The sequence below is a fragment of the Acipenser ruthenus genome, chromosome 1 (assembly GCF_902713425.1).
Source record: "Acipenser ruthenus chromosome 1, fAciRut3.2 maternal haplotype, whole genome shotgun sequence".
NCBI classification, from domain to species: Eukaryota; Metazoa; Chordata; class Actinopteri; order Acipenseriformes; family Acipenseridae; genus Acipenser; species Acipenser ruthenus.
This window is the reverse complement of record NC_081189.1, coordinates 63,036,895-63,057,023: the sequence shown is the minus strand read 5'-3', so window position 1 is coordinate 63,057,023 and position 20,129 is coordinate 63,036,895. Positions and strand designations below refer to the sequence as shown.

The window sequence follows — 20,129 nt, the reverse complement described above, 5'->3', positions numbered from 1 at the left end:
ACTGTTGTACAAACACTTTCTTTAAGTTCATTGTAGTCTTAGCTACGTTATAAGCAGGGTGTCTGATTTTCGGATGAATGCTTTTTTAAAAATCGGGTAGAATTATTTAATGAACAAAATCAGGTGAAATCGAGAAAGAAAAAATATTCGGGTAGAACTCTGGTTTTATTTAGAAAGAAATAAACAAATGCTTAACCACAAAGTGTTGACAACAAAGTTGTCGTCAACAGTTTAAATCCCCAACTTATGTATATTTCCACACATTGGTGTATGCAAACTTTTGACATCTATCTTTCTCCCCTCTCTCTCTCTCTCACACACACACACACACACACACACACACACACACACACACACACACACACACACACACACACACACACACACACACACACACACACACACACACACACACACACACACACACACACACACACACACACACACACACACACACACACACACAGTATATGGAGGCATTGGTCCAGTGTTTAAAGAAAAGGGCTTGTAACCAGGAGGTCCCCGGTTCAAATCCCACCTCAGCCACTGACTCATTGTGTGACCCTGAGCAAGTCACTTAACCTCCTTGTGCTCTGTCTTTCGGGTGAGACGTAATTGTAAGTGACTCTGCAGCTGATTCATTGTTCACACACCCTAGTCTCTGTAAGTCGCCTTGGATAAAGGCGTCTGCTAAATAAACAAATAATAATAATTTATCTGTTCCAATCAAGTTTTATTTTGTAGTGGAGTACAAGTATAATTGCACACAGAACATACAGAAAAACTAAACAACTTTACTCCATGCTGTTTTACAAAAAGAAACGATCGACTGTCACATCTAAATGCTCTTGGCTTAAACACACACTCATAAAACAAATAACTGGGAAGAAAAGTGTGCAAAAAAACAAAAACTGACACATGTTTCTAATAGCTGCTCTGTTGTATTTGAATCAGACAACTGCGCATGTGTTTATTCATATACAGTATGTGCCTATTCATGGAGTTTTCGGGTTTAACCCGAATGCAGAAAAAAACATTTGCGGGGAGAAAATCTGGTTAAATTGGGTAAAACCTGAAAATCAGACTCCCTAGTTATAAGCTACAAAATATGTGCTGGCTAGGGTTTCCTTGCTTTTCCAGATAATTATGTAGCAGACTGTGAAATACATGCATGTGTACACTGAACAAGATTGACTTTTAGGTGACCCTTGTATTCTGTAGCAATTACTAACTGTAAGTGGAGTATTCTCTTGCATGTTCTGCATTGAACCAAAATGTAACACTGTTTATGTAGTATAATGCACCATGGTGCACATTCCTGCTAATGCTAATCTCAATGGATTCAGAAGGCACGGGGTGAAGCTATTTCTGCAGGGTACTTCCAATAAGCAAGATGTTTAGGCTGTAGGGTAGACAGTGACTGCATCATATCCCTCTGGAGGCCTCATCCTGGATCTTGCGTGGGTCTCACAGTATAGCTGTCCCTCCACGAAGAAGTAGCCCTTCTGCTTCAGATTCATGTTACAGTCAGAGCACACAAAGCAGTCAGGGTGGCGAAACTTATCACGGGCCTTTACAATGGTCCCGCTGTAAAGAAAAACAGAATGAATAGAACATCTGGCACGGTTTATCTGTAGTGGGTTATTATTCATAAAATAATCTTCTACTTATATGTTTAGATTAAAGACTAATTTGACAATAAAGGAATCTGTAGGTTTATTTGGTTATTGATATTTTCATATTGGAACACCAAATGAATAACTACTTAAAGTCCTAAATACTAGTAACCAGCGGCCCCTGACATTCAGCTTGCTTTGCTTTATAAAAGTGATTGAAATACTCACACAATCCCATTGCCACATTTGTCACACAACGGCAGTTTCTGAACGCTTCCAGTGGGTCCACCAACCTTTGTGATGGGAGCTCTCACACTTCTAGTGCCAATGGGATGAGAACCTGCCAATTGGGATTAAATAGTTAGCATTACCTGATAAAGTAACTTGAACACGGACAACTGCTAGTACTGTGGGTCTTTCCCCTGGTGGTCTGTTTCAATGCACATGTAATGTAAACAGCAATGCCACCCTAAATCTTGTAAACCTGCTCTGTCACGATTTACAACTTATTTCCATTTTAGTTACCAATGTTAAGCAAACATAACACCAGAATGATAACTATAGAGTAATGTTGTTGCTGCTTCAATCGTAAAATAGGCCCCTCATCCTTCTTTTTATTTTAATGGTTAATTTTATACAAGTGAGTTTGAAATCCCCCCACTATTTTTCATACCATCAATTCTAAATTGATAAAAAAAAAATGAGAAGGCAAAACCAACAATGATCCAGTTAACGCTTACAAGGTTCGTCCTCCACGTAATCCTGCAGAGCTCTGAAGGAGCCAGACTGCCGAGGCTCATGGTATTCATTCTGATTCTCCTGAAGCATTTTGTACACGTGTGACTGCTCAATCGATGGCTCTGGTTCAACACTGCAGAATAAGTGGCATCATTAGTTACTATAAGAGCATCTTGTACTTTACTGTTTTTATTCAAAAAGGTTGCTTTGAATTATAAGAACAAATTACAATTATTTCATCGCTGTTTTTTTAACTGCTATTAATTGTCATGTTGACCACATTTCAGAAAATATAAAATAGTTGTTTCTGAAAAACATACACTTACAGAACTCCAACAAATATGTAGCTTTATTTAGTTGTGTATTAATTTTTAAAGCAATAATTCATATTGTACATTTTTTTTTTGTCTCTGGTGCCGCAGCCCCTAGGGCCTAGCGCACCACGTTTCTCCCAAAATAGTTACATATTAGTTAAGGCATTTTGATCAAAATCTCCAGTTCTTATTCTTTCTGAAATTCATTGTAAAATGTCGCTCCTCTTATGTGCTATTGCATTTATACACAATCCTCATGCATTGACATGATAATGGAAAAAAATAAATAAATATTGAACATACTCTTTAAATATTATTTTACAGTCTTAGGCTTCAGATCAATGCCTCAGCTATTTAAAAATACCTCACCATGTGCTAAATGCCACCATGCACTTAATTTCAGTTCTCAATAGTTATTGTATACAGGATCTATATTGTTTTTAGTGATTTCAGTTGAAGTGGAAGACGCCTCTCCATATAGAGAGTTCATATTATTGGCATCTGAGTATAAATTGTATGGGTGAGTTAAATGGAGCGTGTTGACTCCTGAGCCCTGGCAGCTCTGCCACCCAGGTCTTCTGAGGAGACCATTTCATGGTAACCTTTAAATCTCTGGGGGTGATGATGTTAGAAACTGCAGTGGGGGGGGGGGGGGGGGGGGGGCTTCTTGAATCCACTAATGACCAGGAATGACAGACACAACAAGGACACCCTGGGATCCTTCAATAAGCTGCTTGATGAGATTCTGGGATCAATAAGCTACTAACAACCAAACCAGCAAGATGGGCTGAATGGCCTCCTCTCGTTTGTAAACTTTCTTATGTTCTTATGTTCTTATGTTCTTATGACACCAGCACAACGACAATGAACAACAAACCAACACAGACGACAGGGGAAACAAATACCAGGGACCACGAAACAACATTTACAAGGGAAACATTGTAGAAATTATATGTATGGCAGTTACAAATGTTATTAATAAATGTTGATTATGCTCTCGCAACAGGATGCCACACACTCAAACCAAACACAGGCTTCATCATACTACTGTATGCATGCCTTAAATTACAAAAAAGAGACCTTTTCTAAACGTCATGCCCCTTAAAAGATATGCTTCCCCTGTACTTCCATTATATTTTTGAGGTAATGTAAATGCTACATAAAAAAAGTTTTAATAAAAAAAAAAAAACAGGTTGGTTTAATTTGCAGAGCCATGCTGTCGTGTTTTGGTGACACATGTAAAGACTACCAGTACACTTAATGTAATTTTTTAAAATAGAAAATGAAATGTATTAAATACGATTATATCTTTCCCATGCACAGAAAACAAATTTGAAACCTGGTTACCAGGTTTAAGCTAATGTTTACCCCATCCTAATTTCTAAACAGGGTTTGTTATTTAATGCAGACTATGCTTATAACAGCCATAAAATGCAGATTGCATGCTATATTGCAAAAATCTAGTGCATGTAACCTGCTTTGGCCTGAGGCTACGAATGGTTTTGGTCTGATATTAAACTTGTGTTCGAAGTAGCCTAGGTCCTGTAAAAAAACAAAGAGGTTAGAATGAGGTTACGAGTGTTACAAATGTTAGTGCATGGAAAGGCTTGATCACCGTTTAGATTAATGTTCAAACCACTGGTGTTGGTTATGTTCATAGTGTTTTTGTTGTTGTTATAGACCTATGTCAAATAAGAACAAAAGGGTTTTAGATACAGGAAATGAAGCCTAAAGAGCTGGGCTTATGGACATCACAGACAAACACAGGATGAAGACAACTAGACATGGACAAATAAAACCCTTGCACTTACCCTTCTGGTTTGTCTTGAATGAGGCCTCGCATCTGTCCGTGGAGGGCGTCCTGGATGTTGCCAGCAGAGTACAGGCCTATAGGAGTGTTGTAGGCTGAACTCACTACCTGCCTTTTATCATCAATGCCGGCTGCGGCTACAAATGGCTGGGCTCTCCTATTATGAGCAGCACCGATTGGTTTTAACTCCTGCACATGGAGCCGAACAAAAACACACAACGCTACATGCTGCAGTCAAAACAGTAAACAAGGACAATAGTACCAATAAAGCTAACTGCATTGGCCACAACATGTTGTACTTCAGCTGGAGCCACCAATATGGAATGTGTACCTGATATATTAGATAACAGGACCTATTCACAAAAGTTGCACAAAAGACTGTTTTAAGCAATTTTGATGAAGTTTATATATATATATATATATATATATATATATATATATATATATATATATATATATATATATATATATGGCAGTTTTGTGTTATCTGCAACATTATATTGTTTTTCAACACAGGCAATACATTTAAAAAATGACAGAAAGTGGGGGTCATTATATTTTATGTACAGGAAATTATCAGTACATGCAATATGGGTTAGAGTGTCTGCAGGATTGTGGCATTAAGTAGTAACCAAATATGTTGTTATTGTCATGCGGTGGGTCTAAACCTCGCAAACGACTAATATATGGTATGTGCCTCAGGGCATTATTCTCTTATCAGCCCGAATAAGACCATTACTGGCCCAAGAGGAATCCATGTTTATTACTGATTACTGTACTAAATATTTTTTAATAGAACTGCCATTTACTGGCTCTTTAGATTTTCTAATATTTATTTAATGTGTTCCAGCACATTACACCAGTCAACACCATCTAATCAAATAAGAACAACATTACACTTGCTCTATAAAACTCATCTTTCCAGTGAGTATCCATGATAAACGAGCTATTCCCATGCTTATACTGTTTGTTTACTATTCATGCATTCACTCTGCTTTACTGCAGTTTGCTATGCTTTTATCATGGTGCTCCTCAGTAAACCTTTATAAGATATTCAGAAAATGTCTTTTACCCAGGTACATAGAACAAGTTATTGCACATATCCAAGACAAACATTAAGACAGAAATACACTGGAAAAACAAAGTCCAGCTCTTGTGTTCAAACTAATCTATGCATAGGGGATTTGAGGAGGATTCTGTTGTTTTATTGTATGTTTATAAGTGTTCAGTGGCTACCTCTAATCAACTTCATAAAAAAAACAAACAGATGGAAAGCTGATATTAACGTATTTAATCTGTTTGTGTTGATTCGGTTGTGGTTTAAACATTTATAATTACTTTTCATTAACATTCTGAATGTGAGATCTACACTCTCAGCCACATTCTAAGTGTTGCTGTTGCTAGGTTCCAATGGAGACATGACTTATAATTAAATATTTAAGGGCGTTTGGGGGTTGGTCAACAGGGGGTCCCAAAACTGGCTGGCTATGCCCGATATTTCATAGGTGTACAGTGCTGTACATTTAAGACAGTGTATGAAAGGTAAATACATGGTGAATCTCAATGTTGCATGATACCTACCTGCTGTTCAGCTTCCAAATTGATTTTAAAAGGATTGGCCTTACCACCTTCTGTGACTTGAGGAGACCAAAGCTTGGTTTCTGGTCTGAAATGAGATCAGTAAACGTCGTTACTAATGTGAAATTGTTCAACTACCATCCCATGTAGCATGAATACAGTATCAGACAGCTGTGATTTGCAGCCTGGGAAATTTTGTATGTCTTAAAAGAAAAAACCTTTACCACATTCTGACCCCAGCTGTTTCAAAACTGGAGTGCAGACAATCATAAATCAATATCTAAACAGCCACAACCTTTATTTCAATATTTTGATTTCATGAGTTTATGAATCAAGAAGCAAGAATGTAATTGTTGGTTTGTAGCCATGTACAGTTTCCAAGAGCCTGAAAAAGTTCCAATATGCTCAGCCTTGGCAATCTGGCATAAACACCTACTCTAAGCCTAGCAAGCATGGAGACAAGTTTACAGTTCTACAGCATGCGTTAACTATTATACAGCGTAATGTATTTGATTACATTTGATATACAGTTAGAACCATATTGTTTTACTGTATTTCCATTCTAATTGAAAAGCTAAGCTGAAAAACAAGTCCAATCACATGCTTCTAAGCCAGACAAGACTGCTTGCCATTAAAAAGTTATAATAGAGATGTTTAATATAGCAGTACTTAGAAACTGTATTATTTTGCAGTTCAGTTAAAATTAATATTGCAAGTGTGTATAAAATAGATGATTAGTCAATTTCTGGAGGATCGCCAACTTGGACAGTATGTACCAGTAGTAGATTTTGTAGACAATGATTTATACCCTCTGAATTTGTATAATATTTAATTAGGTATCTGTGTATTATCCCATGACATGTATTCTTAATCATTATATAGTTTCTGTATTCATAACATTTTTGGCAGAATATTTGACCTTTCTGGCACTCTCTTTTGCAAATCTTTAAATTGTAACTAACAAAATAATTCCATAAATCTTATTCATTTTCCACTTCCAACTGTCAAATGTGCAGTTTTAAAAGAAACACATGTTATAACACACATGCATTTTCATTTTAAAACGATATGTGGTACTGCTTTAATCTCAGCAGTGTCTTCTGGGTCAATGCAAATGCAGGGAAGGGGGAGGGGCCATATTTAAATTAGCGACGCGTGAGGCCCAGTTTGATTCTTGTGCTGTTTACCGTGAAAGTCCTCAACATACTCTTTACTTGTGCAGTTTCACGGGAGAGAATCCACATGTCATCAAGTGTGATGTAAATGGTTATTAAAGATCTGATTTGCTGATGGATAGTGCTTGCTTTTTTAATACTTTGTTTTAGTGTTGTCACCCACACTGGGTTTTACAGAAGACGGAGAAAAAAGTGGGGTTATCTGCAACATCAATCTGATAAGGAAAATACTGCAAACTTTCCTGCTGCCATCTTTGGACCATGGTAAATTATTTATTCCCATGAGGCTTTAGGTAAGACACTTGGGTGAGCTGATTAACAGTTTCACTAGAAACCTGTGTTTCCACGTGTAAGTGGGCATTGATTTCATGAGCATTTCTTTGGTTCTCACAGGTAAAATAGTGCAACCATTTTTGGGGGCATTTTCACAAGCTTTCCTGCTAACATGCATGCGCATTGCCAATTCAAGTTGAGACAAACCACTCATGTAAACTGGCCCAATGTCTGCAGGAATAATAATAACACCAACACATAAACAGGTAATGGGATAATTAACAGATACAAATAAATATTACACAAATTCAGAAGGTAAAAAGTTTCCTTTCATATACATTCTAAAATGCACTGCTCACTATAAATTGCTTTTTGTAATTTAATTTTACACTTGTGTGTGTTCTTTTCTGAAATCTGAACTTGTCTCTCTTGAACATGAAACCCCTTTATTATGAGCTGTTATAAAGTAGCCACGTCATGGAGACATGCTATGCAAAGGAGGTATTTATTAGTTAAAGCAGAGTTGTCAAGGGTATGACATTATTTACAATAACCCTTCCTATATTACTAAAATGTGTGCAAGTACCTGTCTTCTACAAATGGACATTTCTATTTACTGAGTCAAGTTTTATGTTTTTTTTCAGTCTGCCTGTTATTAATAAAATACAATTTTATATTCATTAAACTGCTTGGCTGTGGTTATTATTCAAATATTGTTGAATATCCTTGAAACCTGTAGAGTTATGTATGACACCAATGCTTTGTGCGTTCCCATTTTATGTTGTTACCTCTCGATCTTCAGATTCAGTTGATTTGTGGAATCCTTGATTATATTCTGAGCTTCGCAATGAGTCATGCTTTCTGTTGTTACACCATCAATGGAAAGAATAATGTCACCAGGGCAAAGATTGGCTAGTGAGGCCTTGCTTCCAGGAGTGATCTAAACCAAAAGAAAGAAACAAAATACAGAAATAAAAAATAATACTAAACTAAATTAACACACGTTGTTCTGATTTTTATCACTTCTTTTGAGTTCCCAAATTTAAAAATAGACATTACCATACAAGGGAATGTTTATTCAGTATAATTAAGTCTTCACTGCTTTAGCATGATTCCTACCGACTGCTTGGTTACAGAAATTATGTAAATAAAAGAGTACCTCTGTATTCACATTTTCTGTTTCAATTAACTTCCTTTGGGTTTTGAAATAAATAATAATAAAAAAAAACTTAATCATGTACATTTAAAATATGTATTGGTATGACATTTAATTATGTCAAACACCATGACCTATGATTGCCACATTTATGGATAGCTACTTGTACAAATGTTTTCAATTCAATGTACACATTCAGCGCTATAGTATTAATTTGAAAATGGTTGCAGACTGGTCATTTTATCTTTATTTCATATTTCACATGTAACAAAATAACTGACTGGCACTCAGTGAAAAATATGTTAATTAAAGTGCCAGTCTATTCTAAAGCAAAAGATACAACTAAACACAGCTTCAGGCACTTGGGAACAAATCCTGCTGATGTGTTGACTTTGGATGCCACACAATGTTTTTTTTAATCTTGTTTGCATTTATACCTTACAATACTATATTTTTTCTACTTTTGTTTTATTTACAGTTGCTGGGATATTGATTTCCCCTTCAAGAGGTGTTGATCCTCCAGTTAAAACTACACTGTGTTAACATAGAATAAACCAACGGTAAAGAGGCGGCTGCGTTCTGATCCGCTCCATACCACACAGGCCTACAGGATTGCTGAAGGCTCAACTCCGTCAAAGTTTTCAGATAAGCTCTGCAATATCAACAGTCAAGTCATTTTTATATCACAGTATCATTTTTTGGCTATTTAATGGTATTAAAAATAATGTATCTCATAAAATATATTTTATAGTCAGATGTTTTCATGTAGAAAATTGGAAGCAGACGGACTAGAGGAGATTATCTAAGTCTAGGTTTCTTGCATTGGAATTGCATACAGGCTAGGATTGACTGATCACTTCAAGCACAATGAAACAAACAAACATCTATACTGTTTCATAGGTCTGTTCTTTGCCAAATTTCTACTATGGTCCAGCTTGAATACTGTGTTACAAAATGGTTTTGAGGTGAAGACTACACAGACTCATTGTAATCAATGTGGAAAGATATATTCTTTATTAAAATGCTACAACAAATCAAAATCAATTGCTGATACAATAACCAGTTTGATTTTGGTTGATGTTACAGTGTTACAAAATCATTATTATGTAGGGGTAGAGTGATTACTAATTGGACAGAGTAAAAACTTTTGAATAGTACAGTAAGACTAGTCACCCCAGCAGACTCTTGTCAAATAGACTACAGTACAACCCCTGTCATTACTGGTGTTTTGAGGTAGTTCAGTTTCTTAAAGGGCTCAAATGTTCAAAATGTATTCCAATCCCTTTTTGAATCCAAAATCTTAGGTGAAAATATGCCATTGTCTACTAAATCTGATTTGTGTTTAGTTTGACCTCTTCAAATTAACACCATACCTTAAATAAATAAAAAATAATGACCTCCCTTTTTAAGATAAAATATATTAAGCTACAGTACAGCTAACCATGGAACCATGAAAATACTACAGAACTTAAAAAATATATTTCTAGTGAAATCAAAATGGATTTCTGCAGAGACCTACTTATAAGGTGTAGTGCACTGGAGTTTGTAGAAAATAGAATATTCCATGTAAAAAAAGTTTACGTGAAATTCCATTTAAGTTCCTTGGAAACTGGATCATTCAGATACAGGGCACATACAAATGCATTCACACCAAATACATTTTTGTCCTACATATTTGGTTACATATATGTGCTTGGTGACTTGTGCCGTAGGTTTTGCACTATATGGTGTAACTCGGGGAGGGTGATAACATTCTATATATTAAGAGAATCAATTTGACAGGTTAATTCGATATCTTAAACAGTGTGTTAATGTAACACTCATTGTAAAATGCAACCAGAAAACCTTTTGCCATAAAAGACAAAATAAGTGAAGGCATGCATTGCAATGAAAAAGTGAAGGAATTTGAATGTTGTCAGTTGTAATATGTCCCTTAAGTAAACAGGTTGGATCTCTAATAAACATAGAAACGCAGCAGTGTGACCTCCATTGTCTTCACGTCAGGACAGTAAATCATTATCAGACTTTTAAAATTAAACACATATGAGTCACCAATAGGCACAGAGTCTGCATTAAGTCTGGAAGAGCTACACATGCTCTGGTTCATGGCCCTGTTTCAAGACCCTGCCAGTAAGAGGATATGTAACCTTATAAAATAGAAACCTCTTCATGTTACTTACTTCATTTTGAAGTGTTTATTATTATTAGTGCTATGATCATTAATATTGCTGCTATGAATGTACCCTGTGAAGTATCCTGATTTTTTTTTTTTTTTTACTGAACATGATGTAATATTGGGTAGTTTTATATTTAAATTTTATTATATTCATTTTATGTAGCCAAATTAGCTCCTAAGGATTCTTTATCAGAAGGGCACCAGTGCAAGGCAGTGACACATTCATACAGTTACTGTACCATTTTTAATGATAAACACATACTGTATATTTCTTAGCGGGATTCCCAGGGGACCAAAATTAGAGAATGATGTAACTCCAGAAGAGGTTTACAGGCAGGTAAGCAAACTGACACCTGTGTTTAACTGATGTGCAAGGCCATGGTGTGAGGGCTTATAGAAAGGGTCTGATGTTGTGCCGACATGTCATGTTAACTTCAAGAGAAGTTTTTTTTTTGTTTCAGATTTCTCAATTTTTATATTACATGGTTTACCAATTGTGTTTTCCCCTTCATTTCATTTTGATAAAATGTACAGGGTAAACACTGGTTTAATCTTTGTGTTCGTTTCAGGGGTGTCATACAATGGAAGTAAAACATTCCTAGGATAATACTGTAAGTATACTGCCTCACCTAAATAATAAATAATACCTTCATGGATTAGATTAAGAGGGAGCTTTAAATGCCTAGTTTTGTGTTGGAATGTTGCTGTTACTAGATCTGTAAGGATGCATTCATCAGAGTGCGGTCATACTACAGCTGAGGGAGACTCATTTCTCATTGAGTGCTTGTTGATCTATTTGTTGAGGCATTTCATCTCCCTTCAAGCAGGGTTCTTGAGACTAGGAGTTACACTGGACCTGACAGCACCCTCCGTTCCCATTCCTCCTGCAGGGTCATTCCCGAAGCATTCATCTATCTTTGCAGCTGCTTATATCTTGTAGTGAAGGAGACAGCCCCCTGCTTCATGATAGTGTACCCCTATTAGGTGTTTTGAGTAAGGCACTCCTGTTCTATTTTAACAGCAAATGGACTCAGTATGAGATCAGTGGTACTGTAGTGGATTATTACCACATTATATAAACTCTGAAAAGTCTTTCAACTTAGGTTTTTATAGTAATAACACAGTGTAACAAATATATATATATTTTTTTGTTCCTGGGTAGTAAGTGTTATTTCCTAATTGCTTATGCCTCAAAAGTATAGAAAATGGCTATTATTCCCCACAAACTTTGCTTTTGTGACCAGGACAGTGATATTTTGAAATTGACCTATTTTCCAGAACATTCCAGATAGATTCAGTGCTGAGTAAACTTGGAGTAACTTCTAGAACTTTCTAGAACTTTCCAGTAATATAAATAGTAGTATAAATACAGGGGCCTTAAGCCCACCAGTTCAGTTTAGTTCCAGCTGCCTAAGTGGATACATATCTGCATTTTTCTGAGATGGCATCAACGTCATAGGAGACTTCAAAATGGTGGCATTCCTGATGGGTCTCCAAGGCGGTTTTACCAAGTTTCCCTGCTATCTTTGCCTTTGGGACAGCAGGGACACCAAGGCGCACTACCACAGGCGGGACTGGCCACAGCGGACCGAGTTCTCTGTGGGGAGGAACAACGTCAAGTGGGAGCCACTGGTGGACCCCCGGAAGGTGCTGATGCCACCACTGCACATCAAATTGGGCCTTATGAAACAATTTGTCAGAGCTCTAGAAAAGGAGTCATTTGATAAAAAAAAGAAAATCAGCAACATATTTTCATTATATCACACTGAAAGGAGGGCCAACGTAGAGGTTGCTTATGGTAATAATAGGTAAGAAAGTAGTGTTGGTTATTACAGTAACTATTCTAACGGTAACAATTTAAAACAATGTACATTAACATGACTTCAAATTACATTTCATGTGAATCTCATCTGTTCACATCAAAAACTTTTTGTTTTCAAAAGAGAAAGCAAAGTATAGTCCTAAAAACACACACACACACACACACACACACACACACACACACACACACACACACACACACACACACACACACAGCGCTAGAGCCTTTCTAAAAGTTGGGTGGTCAAACTACATTTAGATTTCAACAAATAAAATACAAAATAGATTATTACATTTAGGTGTTACCTAACTTAAACATATCTGAAATCAAAATGCCTAAAAAATGTGTTTTAATTGTGTAAAATGTAGTTTTAACACACCAAATTCACCTACTTTTCTACCAGGCGGCCATTTTGAATTTTAGTTATACTTCGGTTTGAATACATGGCGCATGGCTCGTTTTATTCCGCAACCTACCTGTGAAAAATACGTACATTTATCGTGATTTAAGAAGACCCCTAATTATATTCTATTCAAAATAACACCCAGCAGATAAATAAAGCATTTTCTTATCGTGTGACGGGTTGAGGTCTGCTCATGAGGATTAAGACTTTGGCTTCCCAAAGTAGGCTTCTCTGTGCACATTCTTTGTTATAAACAGCATTCATGGTGTTAGTTGTCTTTGTGTATGCTTATCAAAGGCACTGCTTTTAAAGTTGTCAGTGTTTCTGCTTTGCTGTGGAGAGTGGCTCCTGCAGGAATAATCTCATATGTTGCCTTGTTTTATTATCTTTTTTGGTGGAGGTGAAATAAAGATTTTCGCTGCCTCATCCACAATATTATTGTCTTCTAAAACATTCATTTTCCATTCTTTAATTATCCTAGTTCTCTGAATATTTCCCGCCTTAAAAATAATCTTCCTCTCGCGCTGAAAAAACATTAGCTCACAGCAAAAGTAAAGGCTCCAATCAGAATTTGCGTGTGGTTGCTCTGCACACTACTGGCTGTCTGTCTGTCTGTCTGTCACTGAAATGGGTGACACATCCCTCTCCCGCAGTCCTATTGCATTCGTAACCTGACACATTTTTAACCCTTTGTCGCTGTGAAAATTCTACCTTTATGAGGTCTGACTGACATAACTTGACTTTACGACTTGTATTAAGGCAAATATCCACAGAAAGTATACCGTAATATACCTTTTTTAACAGCTGAGAGTCTGAAGATTATTAAGAGAATGTTTTGTATGTATAAAAATACGTTTTAAAATGTACTCAAATTCTTATTTTTTTTTTTAGAAATGTCCTCATAAGGGTAATTTAGTAAGCTCCTTCCTGAAAACTGCTAAATTACCAGTGGTAGCCACAACCCTCAGGAACAGTATTTTTTTATATATAAATACTGTGTATGGTTTTGATTTTAGACCAAATTGTTTGATGGGTGTGCAGGAATGTCTACTTCAGATTATTTACTAGAATCAGTATGAAGAAGTTCACCATCAGAGAGATCTGTCAACATCTTCTGTAAAATAAATATTTTTTTCTTTCAGGTCGATAATCACTCTTGGTTATGTAAAGCAATTTAGTATGCTCTCCAGTAATGCCTGTGCCTTGAATCCATGGTATAGGGGAGTCGAAACCCAAGATACTGAAATCCTGCACCGCATAAAAAAGTATCTCTATTGGCTTGGGGCTTTAGTGAAATGTGTTTTCATTGGGGAGTCATCCCTGAAATTTATCCTGTGAATATTTCGCTACAATTAATATTGTGTTCATTTTTGGGGGTTTATGGACAATTTGGACGATTTAGTATGATTTCTGGTAAGCTTTGTTCGCCGAATCTCCAGACGAAAAACAAAATACTAAAACTCACTCATCTAGCTTTCCGTCTATCTAACTACACTTTCGTTTTGAAACTTGCTGTATTGGCTAAATAAACCCCTACCTGATTGGTTGTTGAAGCCTTTAGCGATGTCAGTCATTTGGTAAGCAACCAATGGTTGTTTAAAAAGGCTCAAATGGGCATCTAACTTTACCATTACATCATTGTTTATATATGAACGATTTCTAGCGGCGCTGTAGCATAATTAAACCTGAAGAAACATTATTTTTGCTATTGGCTATAACAGACCACCAGAATTTTCACCGCAACTAAACATTATGTGCTATACAAGTGCCTTTTTTTCCTTGTTTCTTTTGCCACGGCTCCGGTGCCACTACAATATCGATATGAACCTGTGTCGTATTGTTTAAATGTGTCCTTTTGTGTGGGCTTCGGTTGACAGAATCACTCACTTCTTCAGTATATCACTAGATAGAAAAACACATTTTGTCCAGCTGATACTAATGTTTCTCTAACAAAGTCATTATTCCCATTTCAGCACAAGCTACCCCATAGTGACACAGCATCCCTTTTCTTTCAAAAATCAACTAAAATTAAATCATGTCTTAAAATGTAGTTTAAAGTTGTGCAAAACAAAATGAAATAAGTTATTTACAAACCGCTAACCAAGATCATGCAACACTCTCTTGAGACAGGGGCTGTATACCGATCAATACAGACAGTCAGCATGGTTTTAGAAAAGGGAGATCGTGTGTAACTAACCTGCTTGATTTTTTTGAGGATGCAACTTCGATAATGGATAATTGTAAAGCATATAACATGGTTTATTTAGATTTCCAGAAAGCTTTTGACAAAATCCCACATAAAAGATTACTTCTCAAACTGAACGCAGTAGGGATTCAAGGAAATGCATGCACATGGATTAGGGAGTGGTTAACATGTAGAAAACAGAAAGTACTGATTAGAGGAGAAACCTCAAAATGGAGCGAGGTAACCAGTGGTGTACCACAGGGATCAGTATTAGGTCATCTGCTATTCCTAATCTACATTAACGATTTAGATTCTGGTATAGTAAGCAAACTTGTTAAATTTGCAGACAACACAAAAATAGGAGGAGTGGCAAACACTGTTGCAGCAGCAAAGGTCATTCAAAATGATCTAGACAGCATTCAGAACTGGGCAAACACATGGCAAATGACATTTAATAGAGAAAAGTGTAAGGTACTGCACGCAGGCAATAAAAATGTGCATTATAAATACCATATGGGAGATACTGAAATTGAAAAAGGAATCTATGAAAAAGATCTAGGAGTTTATGTTGACTCAGAAATGTCTTCATCTAGACAATGTGGGGAAGCTATAAGAAAGGCCAAAAAAATGCTCGGATATATAGTGAAAAGTGTTGAATTTAAACCAAGGGAAGTAATGTTAAAACTCTACAATGCATTAGTAAGACCTCATCTAGAATATTGTGTTCAGTTCTGGTCACCTCGCTACAAAAAGGATATTGCTGCCCTAGAAAGAGTGCAAAGAAGAGCGACCAGAATTATTCTGGGTTTAAAGGGCATGTCATATGCAGACAGGCTAAAAGAATTGAATCTATTCAGTCTTGCACAAAGAAGAAAATGTGGCAATCTGGTCCAAGCATTCAAAATTCTAAAAGGTATTGACAATGTCGACCCAAGGGACTTTTTCGACCTGAAAAAAGAAACAAGTACCAGGGGTCACAAACAAAGATTAGATAAAGGGGCATTCAGAAGAGAAAATAGGAGGCACTTTTTTACACAGAGAATAGTGGGAGTCTGGAACCAACTCCCCAGTAATGTTGTTGAAGCTGACACCCAGGGATCTTTCAAGAAGCTGCTTGATGAGATTCTGGGAACAATAAGCTACTAACAACCAAACGAGCAAGATGGGCCGAATGGCCTCTCATTTGTAAATGTTTTTATGTTGTTATGTTCTTAAAACCACAATCTGTTTACCTTCAGTTTTTAAAAACAAATGTAATTCATAAGACAGGAAAAATACATAGTTTAATAAGCATGTCAGGGTATTTTACACAATTCACCCTATTAACAGACAGCAGAGTGAATCTGCTGACTACAAATGTCTGCAAAAGAAATATATATATATATATATATATATATATATATATATATATATATATATATATATATATATATATACATATATATATATATATATATATATAAAACACAGCTAAAACGTAAAACAAACTGAACTGGTGGTTTGTGTTGTGATCATTTTAATGAGTCATGCCCTGTGACACACTGATTTTATTTCCTCTTAGATATTAAGACACAATATGGGTTCTGGAACCAAAGCTGAGACAATTGTAAACCTTTAATTTGATTCAATTAAAACATGATACTATGAAAATATGTCATAGTTGTCTGTCTTCACAGTTAACTTAATTAACATAAAAGAAAAGATAAGCAGGTTTTGGGAAATAACTACCCTTTCTTGTTGGTATGACTTAAATATAACAGATATTTAATGCTTTATACAGTACTAAAACCTTTAGCATATAAAGCTACAATATATTAATTAATCAATGATTCATAAACTAGATTGTATTAATTGAATGTACTGAAATGTTATGTACTACATTTCAAAATCACCACTTGACATGTTTTTTTGTCACATAACTGTGTTAATGCTGCAAATACAACCGTTTAAAATCAGAGAAAAGACAGGTGCAGTGTAAATCGGAAAGGGAGCTTTTATAGTGATATTAAACAAAGAGACACAAAGGTTTATTGATCCATTTGTTAATATTTGATGAACTTTTCATCACATGATATACGTAAACTGTGATGATATTATAACCTTTTAATTCTGGTGGCTCTTTCACTAAATGCATGAGGAGTTTTTTTAAGTGCAGCCAGCTGACAGATTTTATGTGACTGTTGTGACAGACATATTTACGTATACTTTAGACTTCTCTACCTTTTTAGGTATCACTGTTCTTGGCACATAATTATGTCACCTTTTGGCACAACATTTGCTTCAACAACTCATTTAGTGTGGTCTTTCAGTGTTTGTTCTGAGTAATGACAGAACAGCTTTAGGAGCTGACATCTGCTCTTGAAACAGGTGTGATGATCCCTGCAGTGTTTCGTTTCAAATGTCTCAGCAAACGTTACACATTAAGTTCCTATGAGCGCATTTAACCTGGTTAGAGTCTTAACAAATGCCTATAATTAGTTCATATTAGAATTAAATGTTTGTATATCAGTAATTTAATCATAAAATAACTCTCCATGTATAAATATGTATTATGCTAAACAGCCCAGTGTGGGTGTATATACACACACACACACACACACACACACACATACACACACACACAACAAACTGTGAATACAAGTTTCTGGTCACTGGTCATCAGAGTAGGTTCTGATCACATTACAAACCACGAGAGCGACGCTGAAGCGGACTAGCCATCACAACCTATTGAGATGTGACCAAAACAAGTCCAACAAAACAGGCTGTCTTTTGTCAACGCATTGTCAATCAGCTGTAAGTCACAGTTTTGAGCAAAATTTATTTACGAGCCAGTCCTGTGAATTATGACTTTTTTCATGGGGTGAGTGTGGGTTACAGAAACCAACCATAAATATATTATAGGTATGCTGTAGCTTGCTTATGCAAATGATTGCACTAGAACTCCAGGGTTTGTTACAAAGAGTTTATCCACAGCAGTATCTTCAGTTATATATTATTCTTAAAAGGAAAAACAAATCAAAGGCCTTCTGTTTCAGTTGTTCATGAATGTCCACTTTCAAACGCCAGAAATTTCTGAAACCATGAATTGTGAAGATTTTAATCAGCTGTGAGTAAATACTCAGTTGTTTTTATTTGGATACAGCAGCTATACTGCAGATTCTAGACTACCAAATCCCTTCACCTCAAATCAATTTTTGATACAAGAATGAGGAAAGAACATGCTAAATACAGCCAGTGTCTAAAATTTGAATTGTGTGAATTCAAAACTTTACAGTCAGATTTTTATATTTCACAAAAAGCTAAATTTGAAAATAAGGCCACAGAGGAATGAGGCAGTCTGAAAGTCAATTTAAACAAGTTTGAGATTAGATAAATACTGTTAGCAGATAATCAAAGAATTGGCAAGCAAAGAAAACATACCCAGATGGTCAATCTGATAGCAAACCATCTGGGCTGTGAAAACAGTTACATATTCCTAAGAAGAGATAATGGGAATCATAATTCACATTGTTTCTCTTTTTTTGTCTTTGATGAATTTATCCAAAGTAAATTACCTAAAGAGATTCTGTTGTACGTCTGTCATATTCTGCCGAAACACACCCAGCACAGATCATTCAATATATTTATATACAAAACACTTTTATAAATATTTATTTAAAATTACTCACCCTTGATATGGTCAATGGCTGATTAAAATCCTTTCCACCAGTCAGTCTGAATCCCCAAGGGGCTGGACCTTGCAAAGCTACATTCTGTGGCATTTTTGCTACTTATTTTTTTATACTTCTGTGCTAGGTAACAGAAATAATCATTTATAGATGTACTGCCCTCCCAAAAGGAACAATTGCTCCTCGAGAGCTGTGCTTCATCAGCCCCTGTCCCGGATCCTTTTAAGATCCTCCTGGTGTAGCAGTGGCCCCGCCTCCTGGATGAGGTCATCTGGCAGCCACTGGTCCTGGAACAGCAGCAGCACCTCAGAGAGCATGAACTGAGTTCTGTGTCTCAGGCCTCTGCTGGACTCTTCTCAACCACCTCCTAGACATCGGTGCACAGCTCCATAGCAAATGACACGCACATTTGTTATGAGATCAAAGGTGCTGACTTGAAGCACATGGCTTGCCTATGAAATAAGCATACAGGTATGGCAGCAATACCAGATTATATTTAATATGAAATCCCTGCTGTCAGCAGCTACTGACTATTATATATTTATTTAAAAAAAAAATAAACTACCTGATATCAATTGACCGATCTACTCATTTTAAATATGCTGCCTTTATATCATCAGTTGACTTTTAGTCAAAATATATATGGATTTGTTATTTATGACCCACTTTATTTTCTTGTTCTACACTGTGTCACATTTTCAGGAGGGATGGAACATCTGTGCTCTTCATTTTAGGGCTTCAAATGTTTGCTCATTTTGGTATGTCTGAAAGTTTGATTGAATAGAGCACAGAGACCTCTGAGTCATTAAATATACATTTTGATATCAGATATTTAAATTGCTGAGAACATTTACTGCATTTCAAATATCAAAAATGCTGTTTTCTTCTGTTTGCTATGCAATTATATACCTATGTACATCTAAAATGTGCCTGCAAAAATAATAATAATACAGTTCGTGCATATTGCACAAACTCCATACAATTTCTGTGTTTTGCACACCATAAATATCCACTTATATTCCTGCCCTACTTGTGGAAGTTTTATTTCAAGGAGTGCATTGTGGGACATTTACAGTTTGTAGTCTGCTGCCAAGAGTTCCTTTTTTCTCTAAAATTGGAGAAAGAGGTCACATAGAAATGGGATCAGTATGATAAATAGAAACTGTTATTTTAATTAATAAATTATCGATAAATATAAACTAATTATTTTATTAA

At 36.0% G+C, this 20,129-nt stretch overlaps 1 protein-coding gene across 2 annotated transcripts; it reads right to left on the bottom strand.

The window, feature by feature from the left end:
• Window positions 1-712: 712 nt before the first annotated feature.
• On the bottom strand, window positions 713-19,145 carry LOC117420731 (PDZ and LIM domain protein 3-like). 2 transcript variants are annotated; one of them, XM_034034296.2, is made up of 7 exons: window positions 18,915-19,145; window positions 8,293-8,444; window positions 6,060-6,144; window positions 4,480-4,667; window positions 2,357-2,487; window positions 1,845-1,956; window positions 713-1,587 (listed from the first exon to the last, which is right to left on the bottom strand). In XM_034034296.2, exons 1-7 carry the CDS (start codon window positions 19,005-19,007, stop codon window positions 1,398-1,400), a joined length of 951 nt encoding a protein of 316 aa, XP_033890187.1. In that variant the 5' UTR covers window positions 19,008-19,145; the 3' UTR covers window positions 713-1,397. The 2 variants fall into 2 exon arrangements, with proteins under 2 accessions (XP_033890187.1, XP_033890188.1); XM_034034297.2 differs by lacking the exon at window positions 4,480-4,667 and adding an exon at window positions 4,143-4,210 and having other exon boundaries at window positions 18,915-19,144.
• Window positions 19,146-20,129: the final 984 nt, after the last annotated feature.

What these genes read in the sequence shown, in the direction of transcription:
- LOC117420731 (XM_034034296.2), bottom strand. Translation starts at nt 19,007, where the DNA reads ATGCCACAGAATGTAGCTTTGCAAGGTCCAGCCCCTTGGGGATTCAGA. An exon ending in ATTTGGAAGCTGAACAGCAG is followed by an intron (nt 4,668 to 6,059) that starts GTAGGTATCATG and finishes CTCCATGTGCAG; the next exon opens with GAGTTAAAACCAATCGGTGC. An exon ending in TTACGTGGAGGACGAACCTT is followed by an intron (nt 1,957 to 2,356) that starts GTAAGCGTTAAC and finishes CCCAATTGGCAG; the next exon opens with GTTCTCATCCCATTGGCACT.